A 24552-nucleotide genomic window follows, 5' to 3' on the forward strand; every position below is an offset into this window, starting at 1 on the left:
CATGCAAAAACTCAAAATCCTACTTTATTTTATTTCCCGTCAAAACTAATAAATTAGATGCACCACGCAAAATAAATTAAAAATAAAATAATCGCCACTTTTGTATAAAAAAATCAATAAATTACTCCCCTGGCAAACTTTTTGTCTTTCTATTTCAAGTAAAAATTATCTTGAAACAAAGCGATGAGTCATATTTTTTGTATTTTTTGCTGTGTTCGTATGTATTTTTGGGTTGGAAAAATTGAATTGCCATAACTAAATGTGCTAAATTGAGTTAAATCCTTGCTTAGGGCTCACTGATGGTGTAGTGGTACACTTGGCTGACTTGGTTCAGGTAGCATGGGTTTAGTGCTCTCTCAGTGACGGTATCTGTATGTGCCCTGCGACTGACTGGCGACCAGTTCAGGCTGTAGCCCGCATTTCGCCCCTTGTCTGCTGGGATAGGCTCCAGAGTTCCCTGACCCAAAGCAAAATAAGCAGTGTTAAAAATAGACGGATGCTCGTTGAGCACAAGACACCTTATGAAACACTTTTTAGAAATGTCAGCTTTTCAATAAAATGTCTTTTGTTTCTTTTTTGTGTCATTTTTAAACTGTATGTACTGACACTACATTTCCAACAGTGTTGTTTTTTACTCAAATCAAAAGGAGACCTTATAAACAACCTTTCTTCTTTAACAGAACTACAGACAAGCCAAATGTTTTTTAATATATTTTTCCTGCGATTAAATATTCTTACTGTACTCATAATTTCACAAAGGTTCTGTGCTTTTCTGATAATAAATCTTCTATGATGTCTTGAGTAAATGTTTAATAATAATAATTACACAGTACTAATGAGAATATCTTCTCCTCCTTTTTCTCATTCTCATTGTTCTTCTTAGCATCTATTAATGCTGAGGCTGGCTCTCATTTGGTTTGCCTGGCAAATGGTCATTTTGAATGTATTAAAAAGTTTGATCAAATTTCAGATCAGTACTTTCCAAAATGAGGTAATGGGCTCCGCTCATTCAAAGTACTCGACCTAGTCTCGCCGTTGATATCAGCAATGGGGAGTTTGATAACACTGCCATTGAAACAGCTGTTCAGAAGATCCAAAGAGATTTACATGCAACACTTCTTTAAACAGTTCATTGATTATTTTCCGCCTACAGTCAGTCGAGGAAATTTAATCAAACGTCCCTAATTTTGACCCCCGTTGTGTCATTACTTTTACCCTCCCTTTTGTGTATATGTATACATGTGTGTCTGTGTGCACGTGTGTAGGAATCTGAGGGAGGCCTATATGTGTGCATGAACACATTCCTGGGCTTCGGGCGAGAACATGTGGAGAGACACTATCGCAAAACGGGCCAGAGTGTTTACATGCACCTCAAGCGACACGTCAAAGAAGTAAGTACCTTATTCCTTGTAGCTCAGAGGTTAGCCATTGTCATTCAGTAGTGTAAAAATGTCAGACATATGGCCCACTGGCCCAAACCAGCCCGTGAGGCGGTAAAATCTGGAGTAAGGATAATTTTGAGAATTATTATGCTCAAATAAAAAATGAAATGGAGGTGTAATAATTCCAAGGTCTTCATAAATTGATTTTATTTAAAGTGGAGGATTACCATTTTTAATTCCAAATACCTTTGACTTCAAGTTTTGTGCCTTGAAATATAATTAAAGTGATGAGTTATGTGCACATCCAGGTGACAAACTGAAGAAAAATTTTCAATCGGAGGTCGTTTTATAAAACGCTTAAAGTAATGTAAACATTTTAAAAATGCACTTATGTCATTTTGTTTTAAAACAAAAGGAAGAACTCAGTTATTTAGTATTAAAGTAAGTATGGTAAAATTATAGTGGTCCGGCTCTTTGACACACCTGGTATAATCCCTGCTGCATGTTTAAGCATCCAAAAATGCCCTCCTTTTGCTTCTTGTGTCACTAATTATTTTTAATACATGTCGATTAAAAACATCAACAAAATGTTATTGAAAATAAAAATGGACAGCAGAAAATATTACAAATAATATCACTTAAGTATGTTGCTTTGTTTTGACCAAGAATTCTGTGTAAAAAAAAAAAAAAAAAAAATAAATAAATACAGATGCCCTTTGTAGATGTTTTGAAATCCTTCTGTTGGTTCTTATGTTGGTTCTCTTTGGATACAGTATGTTGTGTTATTGCACTGAGCTATAATGTAATATAAAGCAGTACACCTGAAACAGAATATTTACATTCTACAGTACAGTACTCCGCATTATTATTTTTAAAAAGATTCTTTTTTTTTAGTTGTGTTGCTATTCCATCCCAGATAAATTCATAACAATCTGTCTTTTTCCAGTATTTCTCATAATGTATTTTGACATTTTGGGTTATATCGGTGAAACTGAAAATGGAGCAAGTTTACTTTGACCTCTTTTTGGGGGGTGGGAATTAACTTTTATAAATGTGTCCCATTTGACCTGAAAATTAGTTGAAATTTGTGGAGTTGTGTCTGTGGTTGAAAAATCAAAAATCCAATTGGTCCTGGACCCAAAGTGAACCTTGAGTGAGCACTAGAGGCCTCAGCTTCCGCTGTATTTTCTCACTGGCTCTAATTGCTCCCAGATAAGCTGTGCTTTGTAAAGAGCTGCTATTTCCATGCCCGGTTCTGAAAACAGAAACAGCTGTTCACATTCTACAGGCTCCCATGTCTGCTGTTTTTTTTTTTCTTTCCCATGAGTACTTTCTGCTCTCGAGTAGTTCAGCATTCTCTCAGTCTATGATGTGTAACATTTTGTTTCCTCACTCTTGTTGATTTTGTAATTGGTAATTTACACATGAAGACTCAGACTTATTAACCAATAAAATGAGACAGAAACAGTGGACCACTTACTCTCCAAATATTCAAAAACAATTGGCGTGCCTTTCAGTGGAATAATTGAAAAGTTGACTTAAATTGCAAGGAAAATATGGTCCTAGAATTGAATTGAAAGATAGTTGATTTCCCTAACTCACAAATGTCTGGCCCCTCAGTCTGAACTTATTGTGTTTTCCCCACTATATTTCGCTTGTGTGTTTTTTCAATGTGTGTATGAACAAAAGAATGTCTACTAAATGACAACAGAACAAAAAAATGAATGCTTCTCCAAAAGCAATAACTGAAATACAGTCTAAAATGTGAAATGCTTACAACACATTGCACTGCCAGTGAATTCATACCTAATAGGCATCTGCTGGACGTGGTCGTAAGTACGGGTGGTCGTAACCCGGATACTGACTGTACAGTAAATGCTGAAATAGAGCAAAATTGGTCAGTGATGTGTCATGGAACATGCCCCTGACTTCTCTTCAGGTTGCATTTGTTCAAGTTCCCATTCAGTGATAGTGTGAACGTGAGTGAGTAAAAATGGTTGTCTCAAGTCTGGTCCCTCACCTCAGATCTGTTTTCCACGGGTGACCGGACCAGGGACATGAAGCCCCAGACAACAGGATCTTTGGGACAGACAGAAAATATTGTACACATTGGTGTATTGTGATAGATAGGCATGTGCTTTGAAGAGTTGGCGCCTAGTGGGGTGGAATGTTACGTTGGCAAGACTACTTTTGAGTGTCTGGTTGAGAGCTGTGGTCAACTGCAGCTTCTGTATTAGTGCACTTATTTGGTTTTTGTGTTCTCCCACTTTAACATTTGGCTGAATGTGCATCAGTGTCTGTGGCTCTCCATTCCTACATGCAAGGACATTACAAAAAGTTCAGTATTCTGTAAAATCCCATTAAAAATGTGCCACATAGCAGGGGCGCAACCGATGAACTGCGATATAGTTAGTGGAACAAACGCTGTACATACTTTCTGACAGTGACCCTGTGAGTTGGTGGTTGGGGTTTTCCCGTGAACTTGTAAGCTGACCTCAGTACGAGACCAGCCAGCATCTATTTCTAACGACCTATTTGAAGTGGCAAGTGTAAAACAAATGCTAACATATTTCTGAAAACTGTACGATGTCATGGATTGATTTAATGATGAATACTTATTTTTTTCTTTTCTTTGGGTCCCTTTCTCCCGCAGAAAGCCACAGGAGCTGCAGGAGGCGCCATCCCAAGGCGACGGAACGGAAAAGTGTTTTTGGGTAAGCTATATTTGTGTCACAAACTGTGTTTAAGGTGGAGAATTTATAGTATGTACTGTACCAGCAGAAAGTATTAACACCCTTCACTTTTCCCACATTTTGCTGTTACAGAATTCTATCCTAAAGCTGAGTTAATTATAAATATAATTTTCATGAAAAAATTGACATAAAATACTCCATAATGGCAAAGTCAAAACATGTTTTCAGACAGTTTGATCAAATTTATTTTTGCAAAGAGGTTGACCAAGTTAATATTTTCCTTCATTTTTGCCAAAGACAGCCATAATAATCAATTAGTCATTTCATTGGTTGTTAATAGCATCAGTGTCATCATTGTTCATGAAATTAAACGTTTCCTTTTTGTCCATAATCTGAAATATCAAGAGATGAATAATAGAATAGATTGAAGAACTAATCAACCTAAAGACCATTTATTCAAATTGAGTCAGTTGACCTTCTGACTAGTGGTTTGCATATCTTCCTCGCAGTCAAGGGGTTCATGTTCGAATCTCGGCTCAGGCCTGCCTCCTTCATTCCAGAAAAATACATGTTAAGTTAATCGAAGAACAAATTGTGTGATTAAGTCAAAAAAAGATTCAAAACATTGACTGGTGACCAGTCCAGGGTGTACCCTGTTTCTCACCCAAAGTTATCTGACGATGGCCTGAAGATCACCTGCGACCTTAATTTGCTCAATCAAAAATTGATGGATACTCATCTCTAATTTTACTTCCTGTAACAGCCAAAGGACCCACTACTTTTGGTCACATTGTGTGAAATATAGGGACAAAGTACTTATGTGACAATGTTCTTTTGTTGCATTTGACTGGGTCACCAGTTTCTGTAGTTGCAGGGCACTTAAAGTACTGTACAGTCAAGAAACCATCCAGACTCACATTCACTCCTAAAGTATTCAATGATTGAAACAAACAAGACAAAACCCACACAAGTCCGGGGAGGACAAGCAAACTCCACACAAAGCTGAGATTTGAACCCTGAACTTCAGAATTTTGAGGCAGACGTGCTAACCAATAATATACCATTCTGCCTCGTCTTGCATCACAGTGAAAGATGAATGAAAATCACCAGCACAAGGTTGAGCACATAAAATTATTGTATGGTTTTTACTAAAATGCAATACCAGTGCATGTAACTTAAAACTGTCGATGCATTCTATACATTTTGACTTATTTTCGTGGTTATAGAAACACCACTACCGTCATTGTTTGTTCCTGACAGTGTCAGATATTTGGACTAATCAGACTCCTCCTCTTCCTCCTGCATTCTAAATATAGGCCGTTTATGTGTATGTCAGGTTAGTAACTGTACTAAATCAAAGCGCCACATGCACAACCATGGCCCACAGGGTGCTTGGTTTACAGCGGGGCTGCCTCGTGTCTCTCGCCGGTCCTTCAGCTGCTGCCACCAGTCACCTCCCCCACCCCCCACTGAGTCTAACACACTTCTATTGCTGCTATGACGCTGCTTGGCAAGGACCAGCAATCTCGCCCCCCTCCTCTCACCTTTGGCCCAGCGGAGGAGGAATTCCTTCCACTTTACCCCTTAGGCCTCGATTGTGACCAACATCTCGAGTTTTTGCTTCTCTCTCATTCACACACATACACATCAGTTTAGCAGTACCCTCATAAAAAGTAGTTGTTAGCACATTCATCTTTAATTATTAATGTTTTCATCCATGTTATTTATGTATGTAGGGTAATGGTCGGCCCCATACCATGCCTATGAGCCAGTCTATCCTTTTGTTGCCTCTCTGAGATGTTTCCATGATCCTGTTGGCTGTGTGTCATTGTACAACAAGGCTGCTCAATAACAACAATATATGACCAAGCTCCTCTTTAGAGTCATAATATAGTGGGTCCTCATTTTTCGAGGTTCCCGACATGCAGTACAGAGTTTTGAGGTTGTGAAATGAGTGGAACGATGTAGTTGTGCAGCGGCACGAGTAGGCTTGCTCATTCACTGACAAACCTTACTGTTTTTCACTGACTGTTTTGTATTTAGAGCCTCAAAGGGTTTTTCATACAAATATTCTTTGTAATTATGACTTTACTGTTATCATGTCTGGGGTGATAGTTTGGGTGAAATCCCATGGTTCCACTCTATTATAATGAGGGGTACACCTTAAATTTACTGAACATTTTTCATTGCCCTATAAAGGGCTGTGGTTGGGGTCTTTTTGATGAGATGCCCTTGAACCACCAAATGCTGAGTCAAGTATTACACAAAAAAATCCCCACTGTACTTTTGGTAAAAATGTGGTGAAACATCACTCCATCTTCCTGGTTGGAAGGATTTGAGTCAACCATCCGTAACCCTTTACTGGTTGACAATGAGGGCTAAATATACAGCTTGCACTCCAAATAGAAGCAGTCATCACGATTATAGCAAGGTAGCAAGAGACTGAACATTAAAAAAAACATGCTTTTATTGTTAGTTTGTTTAAACTGAGTTTTGAGGTCGTTTTTTTTCAACAATGTGTATGAATAATAAGGAGAAAGTATGATGTAAAAAGACCAATGTAAAACTGTGTCTTTAACAGGAATGACTGAATATTTGCTTCCTTCCTTTGAAGATTTAGAACTAAACCGTGATTTTAACGGTGAGGACTATGAGTACGAGGACGAGGCCAAGCTTGTTATATTTCCAGACCACTTCGAGATCCCCTTACCAAATATTGAGGAGTTACCCGCTCTGGTCAGTGGATCCGATGTGTTTTCATGCATGTCAACCTCTAAGGGTGCACTCAGTGGCTTTCACCTTTGTTCCACTCAAAGTGGGCCTAATATCTACACGGTGTCACTCCATTACAGGCTCTGTAGGTCAGTTTGTGTTCTGTGAACACAAGCACTGTTGGAACTCCTGAGTGCACAGCAAATATCCTCACTGGCCACAACATTAGGTACATCTTATCTATCTAACTGCGTCTAATACAAAAGCTGGACCAATAATTCTGCCTTCACAGATGCAAGGTTTTAGGTGAGCAGTATTAACAAGTTTATTGTTGTGGCTGTTTTCACAGAGGTGTACTACTCCACTACATATATGGACATCCGTTCATACCGTAATTATGAAACCGTTAAAACAATGTAAAAGCATCATTTTGATTGCTCTTTATTGATCGCACTAAATTGACCCCTCTGTACAGGGCACTTAACCTGAAGTGAAGTCACGCCACGTGCGCTGACGTAAGACAAACAATTAGTAAAAATGGCAAATACAATACAATACAATACATTCTTAACTGAGACAGACGCCATGCTTCTGATTTCATTCAAATCAACGATATATTATCGATTCTAAATACAATACATTCTTAACTGAGAGAGACGCCATGCTTCTGATTTCATTCAATCATTCACAGGTAGCAATGTTATGCTAGCGAAGAACGTCTCATTCATTTATACGAGACGTGTATTAAAAATCAAATATAGGGCATATCTTCATACAAACACAGTCTGGTTAAGCTTCGCCCGCGAGCCGGCAAGAAAGCGACACGTTTGTGCAGTCCGATCATCGCAAAATATCGCTCAACAAAGGATAAGTGTGTCAATCGTTCACACGTAGCAATGTTATGCTAGCGAAGAACGTCTCATTCATTTATATGAGACGTGTATTAAAAATCAAACATGGGGCATATCTTCGTGCAAACACAGTCTGGTTAAGCTACGGCCGCGAGCCGGCAAGAAAACGACACGTTTGTGCAGTCCAATCATCGCTAAATATCGCTCAACAAAGAATAAGTGTGTCAATCGTTCACACGTAGCAATGTTATGCTAGCGAAGAACTTCAAATTCATTTATACGAGACATGTATTGAAAATCAAGTATAAGGCATACCTTCGTGCAAACATATCTGTTCTGGTTGATATTAGATGGTTTTAGTTGATGATCGGGTCTTCCACAAAGTTTGATCCATCGAAGGCATTTTTCGTACTGGGTCTTGGGTTTTGGAAAGGGTACGAATCGAACTCCACCAACTAGCCTTTCAGGATACCTGTCGTCACTATTACAAAGTCCGTGACTACACCTCTTAACCATATTTTTTGTTAAATAACCCAAATACGCGATAAAACGCTAACAAAACCTATACTGGACCATGCAATGTTGTCTGAGAAAATGGTGGGAGCAAAAAGGGGCTTTGGTTTATGCAGATCTCTGGCCTCTGCTTGGTCAGTGACGCGGATTGCGCAATATCCACATAGGGGTCAATTGTGTAGGTGTACCTAATGAAGTGGCCTGTTTTGTTTTTTGCATGGATGGAGAATGCATTTAAATGTATTTCTATTCGAATATCTTGCATGTTTTTATTGTCAGGATAGACAATTTACTGTTAGAATGCTGCAACATCATTCAACATATCTCTTTGTACAGCTTATTTTTTGTGTAACTTGATTGTTTTACTATTGGTCACAGCAACAAAATGTCACATCAAGAAACAAAGTGTTATGTAGTTTATGTGATAGAATGTGTCTTAACGTTTTCCTCTGCCCCATCCAGGTAACCATCGCCTGTGATGCAGTGCTCAACGCGCCGTCGGCCTACAAAAAGCAGGAACCTGAATCCTGGGAAGAGGAGATTCAGGTGTCCAGACATGCAAGAAGTCTCAGACAATTGGACAACGGAGTCAGAATCCCCCCAAGGTAGGACAACCACCAACCAGCCATATAAAGAGACTGATGGGGCCTTATACATCTTCATTGGTACCGTCATATTTTCTAAAATGTTGTCCTTTTTTTAATTGGGCCAATGTAAATGTACGTAATAATGTTTCCCATTTGGCGGCACAGCAGACAACTGGTTAGAACATCTGCCTCACAGTACTGAGGACTACGGTTGAAATCCCAGCCCCACCCCTGTGGAGTTTGCATGTTCTCCGCGTGCCTGCTTTGTTTTTTCCAGGTTTCTTCCCACATGCCAAAAACATTCTTGGGAGGTTGATTGACAACGCTAAATTGCCCGCTAAGTGTGAATGTGAGTGCAAATGGTTGTTTTTTTTTGTGCCCTGCAGTTGGCGAGCAACTGGTTCAGGGTGTACCCTCCCTCTTGCCCAAAGATAGCTGGATAGGCTCCAGCATGCCTGTAACCCTAGTGAAGCTAAGCGCTACCGAAAACGCATGGATGGATGTTTCCCATTGTATGCTAACAACGGCTAAGTGGTTGTTTCAAATAAACATGTACAGTGGAACCTCCATATAACAGACTCCGATAGAGTGGACATCAGATGACACGGATCATTGGGAAGGAACATGCCCTGCAATTGGCTGGGGTAGGCTCCAACGCTCCTCTGACCCTTGTGAGGATAAGCGGCTCAGATGATTGGTGGATCTGGGTGGAACAATTTTTTTCAAAAGTAGCTGGCATTTGTCATTTGAACTGCTGACAAGAATGTCACTTCCAGAATTGGCCGCTGTCGTTGGTGGCGTGGGGCGCTGCAGTGAGAGAATAGGACTGATGTATTTCCAGGTCATAGATAAACAATATGGCTAGATACAATTGCATAAGACATGGCCATGTTGAATGTAGCGCATTGACTTAGCAGTCAGGTTGATGATGGATGTATCTATTTTGTATTGTGCATAGAATGCTGCGTAAAAAGAGTTAGTGCCATAGCAGCGGTGTTAACTCTTTGCAATACAAAAGACAAGTGTTTGTAGTCTGAAACATGCTATTTTTGGTTCATTAACCTTTTTTTTGTCAAGCCGTTCGCCTTTGCCAACAGATGTGGAACTCGGAGGTATACTAATACCTCACAACTCATGAAAAAGACTCACCTATGGATACTCTATCTCAACAATGTCACCATGATAAAGCACAACCATGTGTTAAGTGTGGATAAAGTCAAACACTATTCTTTCTTTTTTGTTTTATATTTGTTTACAATAACTTTGTACTGTTTTGGTTGTATAGGCCATGGAAAAAAACCTACAAAACTATAATTTTGTACTGTACAGTGATATGGGTGCATATGGCCACAAAAAAAGTGCTTGACTATAATGGACAATCGGCTGTCATGGACTATCCCCACCCCTTTAAGTCCATTATATTGAGGTTCCTCTGTAATTCTCTTTGCATTATGTTTCGTTTGACAGTAACATCCAGCAATTTTATCTGCAAAATTTCTTGTTGCGAAGTTAGATAAGTCACCTCCCATCACGCAGCATTCAAATACAGTATTGTTTGCGCTTGCTGGTTTCAGCAAAAAATGTAATTGGACTGTCGGCATGTATCTCAAAAAAGCTGTAAAGCGGGACTTGTAATGTGACTCAGCAACTCAACATTCTTGTATTTCTCATTACAGATTTTTTTACTATCCCGTTTTTTTACAATAATTGATGACTTCATTACCAGAGAGTGTTAACAAACAGCTGTCCGGCTAATTCATTGATAAAAATAAAATGACACCGGTCTCATTCCTATCAACAGTGGCTGGAAGTGTCAAAAGTGTGAGATGAGAGAGAATCTGTGGCTGAACCTGACTGATGGCACCATACTCTGCGGCAAGTGGTTCTTTGATGGCAGTGGGGGGAACGGACACGCTCTGGACCACTACAAAGAGACCAAACACCCGCTGGCTGTTAAACTGGGCACCATCACTCCAGATGGAGCAGGTCTGATATCGCTGAGGTCTTGGTTTGAGCTCTCATCCAATACAAGAGAGTCTCTCGTCTGTCTTCTAATTTGAGATAAACTGGCAAACTTCATCAAATCAACATTGTTTATGTCTGAGTGCAGGGGTTGTTAGGTCCCCTAAAAAGGATTTAGCTCTTCAAGAACCATCATCATGACCAACATTAATTAATAACAATATTGTAGGATAGTAGGCCCAAGTCTTCATCAAGAACAAGCCTGCCCCCCCCCCCAAAAAAAATATATTAAATATTCTTGTAAACCACTATAATGCAGCCACTATATGCAGCGTATGGACATTAACTCTGCACATAGTGTACATATAGGGGAAAAAACTATTCAACTCTCAAGAATTGCGCATAAATCTTACCTAAATAAAGGTTTGAAAACCGCCATTTTATAAACATTATATGCACATGTATGTACTGTACTTACTACCAAAGTGTATTCTTTCAGTGGTACTTCAAGTACCACTAGAGTGAGGCTTCAGATAACTCCAATAACTCATTCATTGTCTATACTGCTGATCCTCACTAAGGTCACAGGCGTGCTGGAGCATATCCCAGCAGACTGAGCAGTACATCCTGAAGTAGTCGCCGGGCAATCTCAGGGAAGATGCAAACAAACATTAATTTGCACTCACATTCACACCTAAGGGAGATTTAGTTTCTTCATCCATGTTTTTGAAGTCCTCAGAAAAAAATCAGGTGAGGCCATATTTGAACACTGGTCCTCAGAACTGTGAGGCAAATCTCCTTACAAGTCATCCATCGTATTGCAGACAATACAGTGAAACCTTTCAATTTGAATTAAATTTGTTTTTCACAGGAGGCATGTATTTTTTCCCCAGTGAGTTCCCACTTCTTAAAAAACATTTCCTTGATATACTTACATCATTATACCCCAAGAATAAAGAATTATAGTGTACTTAAAGACACCGTGGAGGCAGTGTTTCATTACTGAGCTTTTGAATTACAAAAAGTGTAGCAGTGTAGTGCACGACATCGCTAAAAATCAAATAGCCCACACCCCCACATCGGCACCTTGCTGAACATTCGAGTATGTGCCAATTATTAGAAGCACATACTGATAAAATTGGTAATGCAAACTCCTTGATAATATGTTAATTAGTCCCACTCTTCATACCCGTGGAATAAAGAATGGGTCTGTCATAGACACATTTTAAGAGGTAGGCAGATAACAAAAGAAGTACAGTACTTGGTTGTTCATTTCACAATTTACGTGTGGGCTTACAGTCCAGAGATGCAACTATTTCTGTCAAAACAATTTTTATATTAGTCCATTTTCCATAATATGGCCCATTTTCAGACATTGGCTGATCTTCGCATTTAGAATCATTTTCTCCCTGAGGAGAAAATCGTGAATGAACTAACCCATTTTAAGGTCAAACTGTCCCAAAAACATTTATCATCTGTACAGTTATGTTTCAAGTAACATTTGAAAATTCTTACAAATGTGAAAATAATTTTATATATATATTTGAAGCTCTAGAAGCATTAAGTTGTGTTCTCAATTTCGATGATGATTCATGGACGAGGTAACATCATCAAGCCTGAGGGAGCTTATTGCTTGAGTTACTTCATGCAAAAGGCCATTTCACACTGCCTGAAAAAGACTAACGGAACGCCTGGTTTCAGATGTCTATTCGTTTGAGGAAGATGAACCTGTGTTGGACCCACACATATCAGAACACCTGTCTCACTTTGGAATAGACATGCTACAGATGCAGAAAAAAGTAAGTCAACCTGGCTTTGATACACACAATCTGTCCACAGATGAAAAGCATTGAATGGCGGCCTTCGCTCCATCCTCAGACAGAAAATGGCCACCACACAGACAACAATGCCCGGCCACGGGTCAGCGAGTGGGAGGTGATCCAGGAGTCAGGCATGAAACTGAAAGCCGTGTACGGTTCCGGTTACACGGGCATCAAAAACCTCGGCAACAGCTGCTACCTCAGCACGGTCTTGCAGGTCCTCTTCAGCATCCCAGACTTCCAGAGGATGTGAGTAGACACATAAACTTCACTACAAGACATTATTGAATGGGTTATTAACGTTATTCATGTATTTTTTTTCTCATAGGAACTAATGTGAATATGCTTCTTTTTGGTCGCAAACTATCACATTCTAAAACCTTTTCTTAACTGCACAGCAAAGTGTTGAAATCATTCGTAACTGGCACACAATCATAAACAATAAAGTAAAACAATTCATGCTTTACAGACCTGTAAGACAGAACAGTGGTGCTTTAAGATATGAGTTCCTTTGAACGTGTGACCACCCTATTAACTCAAAGTTCAAATAATCATTTCCCATTGAAATGAGTGGAAATGCCATTAATTCATATGAACAACACAGTTTTTAATATGTTAATGTTTTAATGAGAAAAATACCAGTATAATTTTGTATGTAAAAACATGTAGTAATGATATAATTGAATAGAATGTAAAGAATATAAAACTTTTTGCCACGTTTTCTTCAACTCGGAACAATATGCTTCTCCTTGGCCACATGAGGGCAATATAATACAGACAGAGACACACATGAAGAAATGTTTCACAATTTACTCAGTAAGCTGGAGTAATATTACTTTATTTTTTGCAAAGGATAAATATATGCCTGTATGTGTTGCTGTATTGTCGGTGTACATGTATTACTTCACTGTTTCTGTTTGAACATCTATTGGTTGAAGGGTTATAACAATGTGTCTAATAGATGCTATTTGTTTACCTGTGAAAGGTGTTTTGCATTGTTTGCTGGCATTAAGCTAAACTGACTTCATAAATTTGCCCCCCCGATCAGAACCTGAGTGGTGTACTGTTACTGGACAGATTGTCCATAACGAACACCATGTTCAGGCATAAGGGTGTCCACATCTCCACCTGGGACCACCAGGACACCCTAGGTCGCAGTTCGATGATCGATTTTGTGGTCGTGTCATCGGACTTGCGACCGCATGTCTTGGACACCCAGGTGAAGAGAGGGGCGGAGCTGTGAATTGATCACAACCTGGTGGTGAGTTGGCTCCGAGGGTGGGGGAAGATGCCGCTCCGACGTGGCAGACCCAAACGTATTGTGAGGGTCTGCTGGGAACGGCTAGCAGATTCCCGTCAGAAGGAATTTCAACTCCCACCTCCGAATCTTCTATCTCTGGGGTTGAGGTCACCGAAGTGGTTAAAAAGCTCCTTGGTGTCAGGGCCCCAGGGGTGGCTGAGATTCGATCGGATTTCCTAAAGGCTCTGAAGGTTGTGGGGCCGTCCTGGTTGACATGCCTCTGCAACATCGCGTCGACATTGGTGACATTGCCTTTGGATTGGCCAACTGGGGTGGTGGTTCCCCTTTTCAAGAAGGGTGATCAGATGGTGTGTTCCAACTATAGAGGGACCACACTCCTTAGCCTCCCTGGTAAGGTCTATTCAGGGGTACTGGAGACGAGGGTCCGTCGGGAAGTCGAATCTCAGATTCAGGAGGAGTAATGTGGTTTTTGTCCTGGGCGTGGAACAGTGAACCAGCTCTACACCCTCACCAGGATCCTCGAGAGTGCATGGGAGTTTGCCCAACCAGTCTAACCTGTGTTTTGTGGACTTGGAGAAGGCCTTCTACCGTGTCCCTTGGATAGTCATTTCGGGGGTTCTTTGGGGGCATGGGGTACCGAACCCCCTGATATGAGCTGTTCAATCTCTGTACGACCGCTGTCAGAGTTTGGTCCGCATTGCCGGCAATATGTGGGACTCGTTTCTGGTGTGAGTTGGACTGCGCCAAGGCTGCCCCTTTTCATCGATTTTGTTCATAACTTTAATGGACAAAGTCTCAGCCGCGCAGCTGAGGCATAGAGGGTGTCCGGTTTGGTGGCCTCAGCATCGCATCTTTGCTCTTTGTAGATGATGTGGTTCTGTTGGCTTCATCAAGGCGTAATCTCCAGCTCTCACTGGAGTGGTTCGCAGCTGACTGTGAAGCGGCTGGGATGAGTATCACCTCCAAATCTGAGACCATGGTCCTCAGTCGGAAAAGGGTGGTGTGCCCTCTCCAGGTCGGGGATGAGATTCTGCCCCAAGTAGAGGAGTTCAAGTATCTTGGGGTCTTGTTCACGAGGGAAGAATGCAGCGGGAGTTCGACAGACGAATCGCTGTGTTGCGGACTTTGTATCAGTCCGTTGTGGGAAAGAGGGAGGCTAAGATCTCGGTTTACTAGTTAATCTACATTCCTACCCTCCCCTATGGGCATGAGCTGTGAGTCGGGACCGAAAGAACAAGAACCCGGATACAAGCGGCTGAAATGAGTTTCCTCCGCAGGGTGTCCGGGCTCTCCCTTAGAGATAGGGTGAGAAGCTCGGTCATCCAGGAGGGGCTCAGTGTCGAGCCACTGCTCCTCCTCATTGAGAGGAGCCAGATGAAGTGGATGGGGTATCTGATTCAGATGCCTCGCGGATGCCTACCTGGTGAGGTATTCCAGGAATGTCCCATCGGAAGGAGACCCCGAGGACGACGCAGGACACGCTGGAGAGACTATGTCTCTCGGCTTGGGAACACCTCGGGATCCCTCCGGAAGAAGTAGTTGGGGAAAGGGAAGTCTGGGTGTCCCTCCTGAAGCTACTCCTCTCACGACCCGACCCAGAAAAGCGGTAGAAAATGGATGGATGGATGGATGGATGGATGGATGACTTCATGAACGCAAATCAATTTTAAATATACAGCATGTAATTATCCATCCATTTTCTGAGCCCCTTATCCTCACAAGGGTCGTGGGAGTGCTGGAGCCTCCCCCAGCTATCATTGGGCAGGAGGTAGGGTACACCCTGAACTGGTTGGCAGCCAGTCGCAGGGCACATGGAGACAGACAACAGTCACACTCTCAATCACACCTAGGGGCAATTTAGACTCCAATGAATGCATGTTCTTGGGATGTGGGAGAAAATCGGAGGCCACAGAGAAAACCCACGCAGGCACGGGGAGAACATGCAAAGTTCACTGTTTGTATTTCAAAATTTTGCATACAAATCAAAGAAAAAACCTAAGAAGAAAAACAGCTCATTTGTAAATTGGGTCACTTGCTTCTCAAGGTACCACTGTATTTCCTACTTTAATCCAGTGCTCTTTAGTATATATTGCTGTAATGAATGTATGTTTTGTAGGTTTAGCAAGCAGTATAAGAACATGCCTTGATTTAAATATATTTTATATATGTTTCATTGACTGTTTCACAGTGCACAACTGGGTAGTGCACTGCCTCACAGTTCTGTGGACCCGGGTTCACATCGTGCCTGCCCGTGTGGAGTTTGTATATTCTCCCTGTGCCCGTTTGGGTTTTCTCCGGGTACTCCGGTTTTCTCCCACAGCAGTACATAAAATGGATGGATGGATTTTGTTAAATAAGAACGACAACAAAAAATCACCTTTGTGCTTGTTTCATCATTCAAAAATGATTTTCTCTGTAAAACACCTGATAATTAAATTGTGTGTGAACCCCCCCTTTTTTTAAATTAATTGGCTGCTACTCTTGTCCCCATTGACTAATGGATTTACAATGTGTTTTATTTCACTTTCCTGAAATGTGGACATTTAACTTCTATTTTAGACAGTCTTTTATATTGCTTGCTAGAAATTGCTGAATCAAAAACATAGAAGCTATTAAATTGGTTTAGCGATGATAGACTAATATTCAGATATTCTCCAAAAGACCTCATTGGTGGGATTTACAATACACAATGCAGCACACCCAGACAGGGACTTGGGTGCAGATGCCATTGCATTCAAAATGTGAACTTGGAAACGAGTAATTTTCCAACAAAAAGATGTCTTGAGGTGTGTGTATAACAGGTATTTCTGTGTGTAGGTACGTGGGGAACCTTCAGAGGATATTTGACTATTCACCTCTTGATCCCACACAGGACTTTGCCACACAAATGTAAGTGACTCCGGTGTTACTCAATACTGGTAAGACTTGGTAATTTTGTAATATGCAATAATGTAGATGTATGATTTAGACTCAAGGATTTTCCTACAGTGTGTAAGTCTTGCTGTACTTTTATGACGTACAGTTAGCCAGTGTGTTGGGAACACTGTGAGTGTGAAGCTCAAAGCTGAGTTCTGTCAGAGCCATTTAAATTTAATCGGTAAACCCATCATCACAATTTTTATTTCAGGATAGATCAAGTGTTTTTTTTTTTTTTTATATGTAGGTTTCATGTTGTTGTCATTCACCGCCCAGAAATAAGTAGATAAGATTTGCAGTAGAAAAAGCTTAATGCTGAGTCATCAGTGTGCGTGTGACTGGCTGGTTGGTGTGCGACTGGCGGGTGACCAGTCCAGGGTGGGGCGCCTCTCACCCAAAGTCAGCTGGGATAGGCTTCAGATCACCCATAACCCAAGTGGGAATAAGCGGTATAGAAAAAGAATGGATGAATCAAAAAATGAATAACAAGTGCGTTGTAAATGTCCCAATAGTACAGTTCCTGTATTAGACTAATAAAAACAAACCCGTCTGACATGTATTCATTCAGAAATGGCCAATGACACTGGATCAATTGAGTTAAGATGTCTTCAAACAACTATTTACCTTAAAGTCATTCTCCGATCAGTGAAGACTTCATGTAAAAATAGAACAATGTGTAATTTATGCTTGCTGTCTTATTTTTAACTGTGTTTTGTCCAACAGGGCTAAAGTGGGCCATGGGCTCCTCTCAGGGCAGTACTCCAAACCGCCCATGAAATCTGAGCTCATTGAACAGGTGATGAAAGAAGAATACAAGGTATTAAACTGGGTATGTTCAGATCCTCAACTGGCTGGGTAGAACACACAAGCATGCTAGTAGTCAGGGCCACCAAATAAACGAAAAAAAACAAACAGTTTTACTCAAATGCTACTGTATGTTATGTATGTGCAGTGTTGGGGAGTAGTAGCTAATTTCATTGTGTAACTACAATATCCATCGAGCCAATCCATTACATTGCTTTACTGGGAGAAAATGTACAGTGGTAATTAAATTATAGTTGCTTTTGGAAATTTCCGTGATTGGTTTTAGTTACTATTTGAAAAATAGCCCTATAGGCTCAATTTATTTTTTATTTCACTTCCTCCTGCTTATGCTGACCCTTCTAATTGGTTGTCTTTGCTCATGTTGTGCAATTTATCAGTTTGTATGAGATTTTGATAATGTTAGATTCATTGTTACACTTGTGAACACAAAAAAGAACACTGAGTTATGGACAGTTTCATCTTTATAATTTTTTACTTTTTATAGATCTTTTCGTCTGTCATATGAACCAATAGTGTTTAAATTGTGTTCATTTGTTGTTAGTGCAACATGACACAATTTTTTTCCACATCCTGTACACATACAGACTCATACAATAAACATTTTTTTAAATTATTTATATTTCATCACATTTTGTTATCAGGTTGTTATTTGTCAAAAGACCAAATATTTGCTTAATTCCAAAATAATATGCTTCATTCCACCATTTTAAAAGAAATATTCAAAAGTTGAAAAAAGTTGATTTAATCTAATCATCGACCATGCTAGTTAGCTAGTTATATCACTATAGAGCTAGTTATATTACTATAGTTATATTACTTATGAAATTAATCTCTTCCGGAAGATGTTTTGTAATGTGAATTTTATCTATATAGAAGCGCATTTTACATGTAAATAGCGTAATAATTCGTTCCAAGCCGCCCCCCTCCCCCTGCCACCATTCAAAGTACATAATGTAATGATAAAAAATTATGTTCATTTACCTTTGGCGTTGTGTGAGTATGCAAAGAGAAGAGGGAGTGACATGCAAAAGGCACCGTGGGGGACGGAGGAGGAGGTAAACTTTGACAGCTGAGAGAAAACATACGTACGGACATATGCACACACACAACTTAAATTGCACCAAAGTTTCTTGGGGCCCATGGTGAAGAAAGATAAATAAACTTGCAAAAAACACAAAGGAAAAAGTTGTACTTTTCCAATGTGTGTTAGCTTGTAACAGCTCTAACATGATTTGGTGACAGTCGAGTGTCCAAGGGAATCAAAAAGCAGCAAGTGCATCATTGGTAAAGATTGACGTCCCTCCTAACCAATGGGATACCAGGAAGATGCTACAGTGATTGCTAATGGGAGAGCGGCTCTACCACGCCACACAAACAGAATGTTTACGTTCGGTGGATTTTGGGAGCTGCGACCCCAGTGGGCATTTTTCTCCCTTCGTATCCTGAATTTCCTTCATAACTAGAGACGATATTTTTCCGAGGAGGTGTTTCGTAACCTGGATTTTTCTTTACTGGAGACATTTGTAAGTAGAGGTACCACATTTTCAACAGGGTAGCCTCTAACTTTAAACAATTATATTGCCAAATTAATCTTGCCAACATTGCGTATGTAGGTACAAGTCTTTCTCGCTTTCATTCAGTTTGGTGTTTGTGACACAGAGGCTGAGTGACACAAACCAATGCTTGCTTTTTAGAATGTGGTTGGACCATCTTTCACTCGCTCTGAAAATAGCTGTTGGCTGCAATGCCACATTTGCAGCTCAAAGCTCTTCCAAAGACAGCTGTCATGGTTTCTCTTGCACCATTGCTGTCTTTTTTTTCTTTCCTCTTTCTTTATTTTGCTCCTCAGATGTTTCTTTCGCTGTTGTTCACAGTGCACCATCTTCTACCTTCTCTCTATGTGCCTGCCAGGTCCCTACTTCCCTCGTGCTCTCTCTCACCTGTGTCATGAAGTCGCCCCCCCCCCCTCCCACACACGTACACATATTCACTGTGTGGTACTTAGAAGTTCCCCAACTAAGATTTTTTTTGAGTCACAAGGTGCTGCTTGGTTGATTTTTGTTTTTGTGTTTTAAGCCAAAATTTTCAGATAAGAGTGAGGAGTCACGGTCACATACGCACTTTCAGCCATTTTTTTTAACAACAGCAACAGTCAAACGCACAAATGAAAAATGAAAACACCCCCAAGAAGCTGCTATCTCACATCAAGACGCTCACACTTTTCTCAAACTGGGCAGCAAAACGCCAGCTCCTGACATTTTTCAGCAAGCCACACCCCTTAAAGGTACACTCGTAACACACATATATTGCATTCCTAACAGTATAACACTTTATAAAACCAGTTATTCCTGTACATTCTCTTTAGTTTTACTGTTTTTGTACAAAACACTGCTGTTTTCCTCAATTTAAAAACATCATAAAACATTAATTTTTTTTTCGGTGGGCTACAACATACGGTGCCCCTAAAGGCCGTAAGAACATCTTAATGCAGGTCAATTAATTTCTATGTGCAAAATAGAGTTACAAGGTTGGTCATTAATAAATTAACCTTGTAAGTTAAAGTACCGCTATACAATAGACCTTCCCTTGTAAAATTTAATGATACATGTGTCTTGTCCCACCTGGTAAGTTCAACATAGCATGGTTTTTGCAGTTTCCTGCGGTACTATGTTGACATGGAAAATGAATGGCCCCAAACAGGCATCAAGATACAATCCCAATTTCATTCAAAACACTTGTTTTGTGTCTCCCAACTACTTTTACACACTTTAAAAAATCATTATCTTCCCAAACTGTTGTGGATGCGAAAAGCTATTAAAGCATTATGGAAGCCGCTGAGCGAGGAAGTGAATTTGCGTTAAGCCTCATCAGCCTCAGTAATTGATGGCTCAGAGTGGGGGTCATTCTCCATATGTAAGGGTATATATTAGGCCTGGACATCTAACGAATGACAGCTCAGGGAGAAAGGCTGTGGCTGTCAGCCTTGGTCATTCAAATGTAAAATTAGGATTCAACTCTTTTGAACAGCTTGTATCAATCCCAGAAATTGATTCTTATATACGGTCTATTAACAGTAAGGTTTTATTCCTATCCTTTATTTACCTCTTGTGCTATTAATGGAGGATACATAATTGCCCATTCCTGCATTCAATATGTTGTTCCTGGGTTATCGCTTTTGGTTTTATATGTAACAGTATTATTTTCCTTAGAGGAACCAGTTAGATCTGGTGGGGTATTGCTTTATGCACAGTCAATGTGTGTAATGCTGATGTTTTTCTTCCAGCACCAACAAAAAGGCATCTCCGCACGGATGTTGAAGGCCCTGGTCGGCCGAGGACATCCGGAGTTTTCCTCCAACAGGCAACAAGATGCACAGGAGTTCTTCCTGCATATGATCAACTTGGTGGAGGTGAGTTGGACTTAACATCCACGTCCACCTAGAAACCATTCTCTTGTGGCCTTATCCTGACTAGAATTTGAGACCGTCGTCTAGCTGTACCTGATTCTAGATTCAGTTAATGCGTTCTGTTGTAAAGACAACAAAAAACTCTCCTTTGTGGATACCTGCCAACATTTTGTGGGATGGAATTAACGGTCGTGTAAGTTCAATTACCCTCTCACATTGACTGTAAGATACAATCATTATAGAACTATGGCGTAATACTGGGTTGTGAGGAATGACTGGTAGTTAATCATGTCTTTGAAGCAATTGTGACAAAATGGAGTGCCTACTGCTGCTGATTCAATCTCATCGAGTTTGCTGTCTAAAGAAGGGCAACATGACATCAGGTATGAGATGAGGAGCAACATTGGCAGCATTATTCTGATAGGTATGCCTCCGCCAATGATTAAGGAGTTCAAAACCTAGAGATGATTTTCCCATCCCAATACGATAACTATCCATCCAGCTTTTCCTCGCTAGGGTTGTGGGTATGTGGTAGGCTATACCAGCTCTCTTTAGGCAGTAGCTGGGGTACACCCCTTCCCATGGTCTCACCACCTGTGGAAAGAGCAAAGGAGGTTGGGTACAATTTATTCTCCTCAGGGACTTCATGGCTCACATGGGCATTGACAATAAGACCTAGAAAGGCGGGACTATGAGGAACGGAGACAGTGCCCCTGGAGTGGCAGACTGGGGTATTGGTGCCTCTTTTTAAGAAGTGGGGCCAGATGGTGTGTGCCAACTATAGGGGGTCTATTCAGGGGTTCAGGAGAAGAGGATCCATCGGGAAGTCAAATCTCAGATTCTGGGGAAGCAGTTTGGTTTATGTACATGGATTGGTGGACTAACTCTTCACCCACAGCAGAGTCCTTGTGGGTGCAAGGGAGTTCACCCAACCTGTCTACATGGTTTGGTTGATACTTTGTGGACTTGGAGAAGGCATTTGAGTGTGTCACCCAGGGTGTCCTGCAGCGGGTGGTTTAGGAGTACAGAGTACCAGATACCTTAATACTGGCTGTTTGGTCACTGGACAACCACTGTCAGAGTTTGGGCCGCGTCACCTGCTGTAAGCCAAATTTGTTTCCGGTGAGGGTTGGTCATTGATTCTGTTCATTACCTTTATGGACAGAATGTCCAAGTACCGATGAGGTACGGATGGGTTCTTGCCAGAGATGTTCCTAGAAAAAGAGCTAAGACAAGCGTGAGGACTGTAGAGAGTGAACTCAAACCAACCAAGATTGTCTTTCTCGCGAGGGACAGATAGGAAGAAACACTGTGTGAGTGCGCTCCCTCAGACTGCCAAAATGGTAGTCCCTGTCTGCTCTTTTTTATTGCATTCTCAGGTCAAAGGGTTACATGGTTACACAGTGAAAATGCTGACACAGATGGCTAAACCAACAGCACATAAACACCAAGGTACATGTTTCTTCAAGGCTGCAAGAGTGTCCTGATAAACACACAAGAGAAAAAGCAGGGCATTGTTTAAAGACATATTTATGGCATTTGGGGGTATCATCATGTGGTAGAAAGGGGTTATCTCCTCCAAGTGTTGAGGAGTATCTGCTTAAGATCAGAAGGGAAACAGGCTGAGGTCAGGATGGAGACATCGCTTCCCAGTGTTCAGGAGTATCAGCTTGAGGTCGGCAGGGGGGCATCGCCTCCCAGGTGTCACTGGGTCACACTTCAAGACAGGCACACAGCTCACAAAGAGAACAATTCAGACTAAGACAAACAGAAACAAACACATGGTAAAACAATCTTGACAGCAATTATAGTAGTAATGATAGATTTTTTATCATGATAACAAACTTAGTAATAAATTCCTTATCAGTTCTGGTTTTGTGACCTCAGCATTGCGTCACTGGTTTCTGGCGATGATGTTGTGCTCTGTTGGCATAATCAAGCCACGATTTTCAACTCTCACCAGGAGCAGGTCGCAGCTGAGTGTGAAGTTGTTGGGATGAAAATCAGCACCTTCAAATTTGAGGTCATGATCCTCAATTGGAAAAGGGTGGTGTGCCCTTTTCATGTCACGGACAAGATCCTGGCCCAAGTCTCAAGTTAAAATGTTTTTCTTTAAGAAAACCTTTTATTTTCCCCTTTTGTTGTTTAAAAGTTTCAGAATCTCAGGGTCTTGTTCAGAAGCCAGCGAAGAATAGATTGGGAGATTGACAGCCAGATCTGTGCAGAGTTGGGGAGTATGTATCAGTCTGTTGTGGTCAAGAAGGAGCCGAGTCAAAAGACACAGTTCTCTATTTACCGGTTGATCTACAGTCCTACCCTCAGCTATGGTCATGAGCGGTGGGTCGTCACCAAAAGAACAAAGTCAAGGATACAAGCGGTCTAAATATGTTTCCCCCGCAGGATGTCTGGGTTCTCTCTTAAAGATATGGTAAGATGCTTGGTCATCCGGAAGGACGGAAGGAAGTCGAGCCGGTCCTCCTATGCATCGAGAGGAGTTAGCTGAATTGTTGAGAGGAGGCCCCTCTGGCTGACCCATGGCATGCTGGAGAGACTACATTTCTCGGCTGGCCTGGGAACGCCTTGGGATCTCCTTGGAAGAGCTGGACGAAGTGGCTAGGGAGAGGGAATTCAGGGCTTAATTGTTTAAGAGGTTGTCCCTGCGACCTGACCTCAAATAAATAGAAGAAAATAGATTGATGGATGCACGGGCTACACTCTGGATTGGTCGCCATCCAATTCCAGAACTGACAAATGTCCATTCTTTCATGTACCGAATGTACATATTTTGGAGTGTGTGAGGAATGCGGCACAAATGCCACACAGGGCTGACTGAGCCAAGAGTCATACCCTGATGTAGAACACTGTGTTGCTGCCAAAAAAATATAATTATTCCTTAAATGATTTTACTCCAGTTGTACACATGGTCGAACAAGGACACTTTGTGCAATTACCATCAATAACTAGAATGATAATCTACCAGTCTGTATTATGCAATGTAGTAACTGTCATCCATCAAGGGAAGTTAATCTCATGAATAAGTATAATGAAAAATACATGATTATGGATTCTATTGGTCTGTTGAACTGATGAAAAATACTCCCAACATTACCACAGGATGTTCCAGATCATTATTTGCACCACTTTGTTGACAGAATGACGGCAGTGCCAGTAACTGATGTCAGGAAGGCACACAGATGTGCTGTAAATAATACAGCACACACCACATCTGTGTACAGTGCACATATAAAACCCTCTACCGTATATATCTGCAGAGGAACAGTGCGAGTTCAGAGAATCCGAGTGATGCCTTCCGCTTCCTGGTGGAGGAGCGAGTCCAGTGCTGCCAGACACGGCGGGTTCGATACACTCAGCGGGTGGACTACTGCATCCAGCTGCCAGCCCCCATTGAGGCCGCAACCAACCGAGGTAAAGGAGACGCGTGTACTTGATGACAGAAACCATACATACTGATCCAAGATCCATAGGGGGCAGATGACAGAACTAGAGGGGTGCCCTGAGATATAAATTTAATGCTCATTAACTCAAAATCATCATAATTGAAAGGAATGGAAATGCCAACAATCTGTTACAGCCCCCTCCACCCAAAAAGAAAGCCAATAATCC

The 24552-nt window shown here is 41.1% G+C and overlaps 1 protein-coding gene across 3 annotated transcripts in view; it reads left to right on the forward strand.

Moving 5' to 3' along the window:
- Positions 1–24552, forward strand: part of usp13 (ubiquitin specific peptidase 13) — a 59722-nt gene that overhangs the window by 4746 nt on the left and 30424 nt on the right. The window contains exons 2-12 of one of the 3 annotated variants that reach the window (XM_061824990.1): positions 1266–1391; positions 4036–4096; positions 6690–6811; positions 8614–8756; positions 10540–10724; positions 12402–12499; positions 12579–12769; positions 16599–16670; positions 17421–17493; positions 20806–20931; positions 24201–24354. In XM_061824990.1, the coding sequence (XP_061680974.1) occupies positions 1266–1391; positions 4036–4096; positions 6690–6811; positions 8614–8756; positions 10540–10724; positions 12402–12499; positions 12579–12769; positions 16599–16670; positions 17421–17493; positions 20806–20931; positions 24201–24354 (1351 nt within the window). Of the gene's footprint in view, positions 1–1265; positions 1392–4035; positions 4097–6689; positions 6812–8613; positions 8757–10539; positions 10725–12401; positions 12500–12578; positions 12770–16598; positions 16671–17420; positions 17527–20805; positions 20932–24200; positions 24355–24552 lie in introns of all 3 variants that reach the window. The other 2 variants (XM_061824988.1, XM_061824989.1) reach the window with 2 other exon arrangements.

The sequence above is a fragment of the Syngnathoides biaculeatus genome, chromosome 7 (assembly GCF_019802595.1).
Source record: "Syngnathoides biaculeatus isolate LvHL_M chromosome 7, ASM1980259v1, whole genome shotgun sequence".
Lineage (NCBI taxonomy): Eukaryota > Metazoa > Chordata > Actinopteri > Syngnathiformes > Syngnathidae > Syngnathoides > Syngnathoides biaculeatus.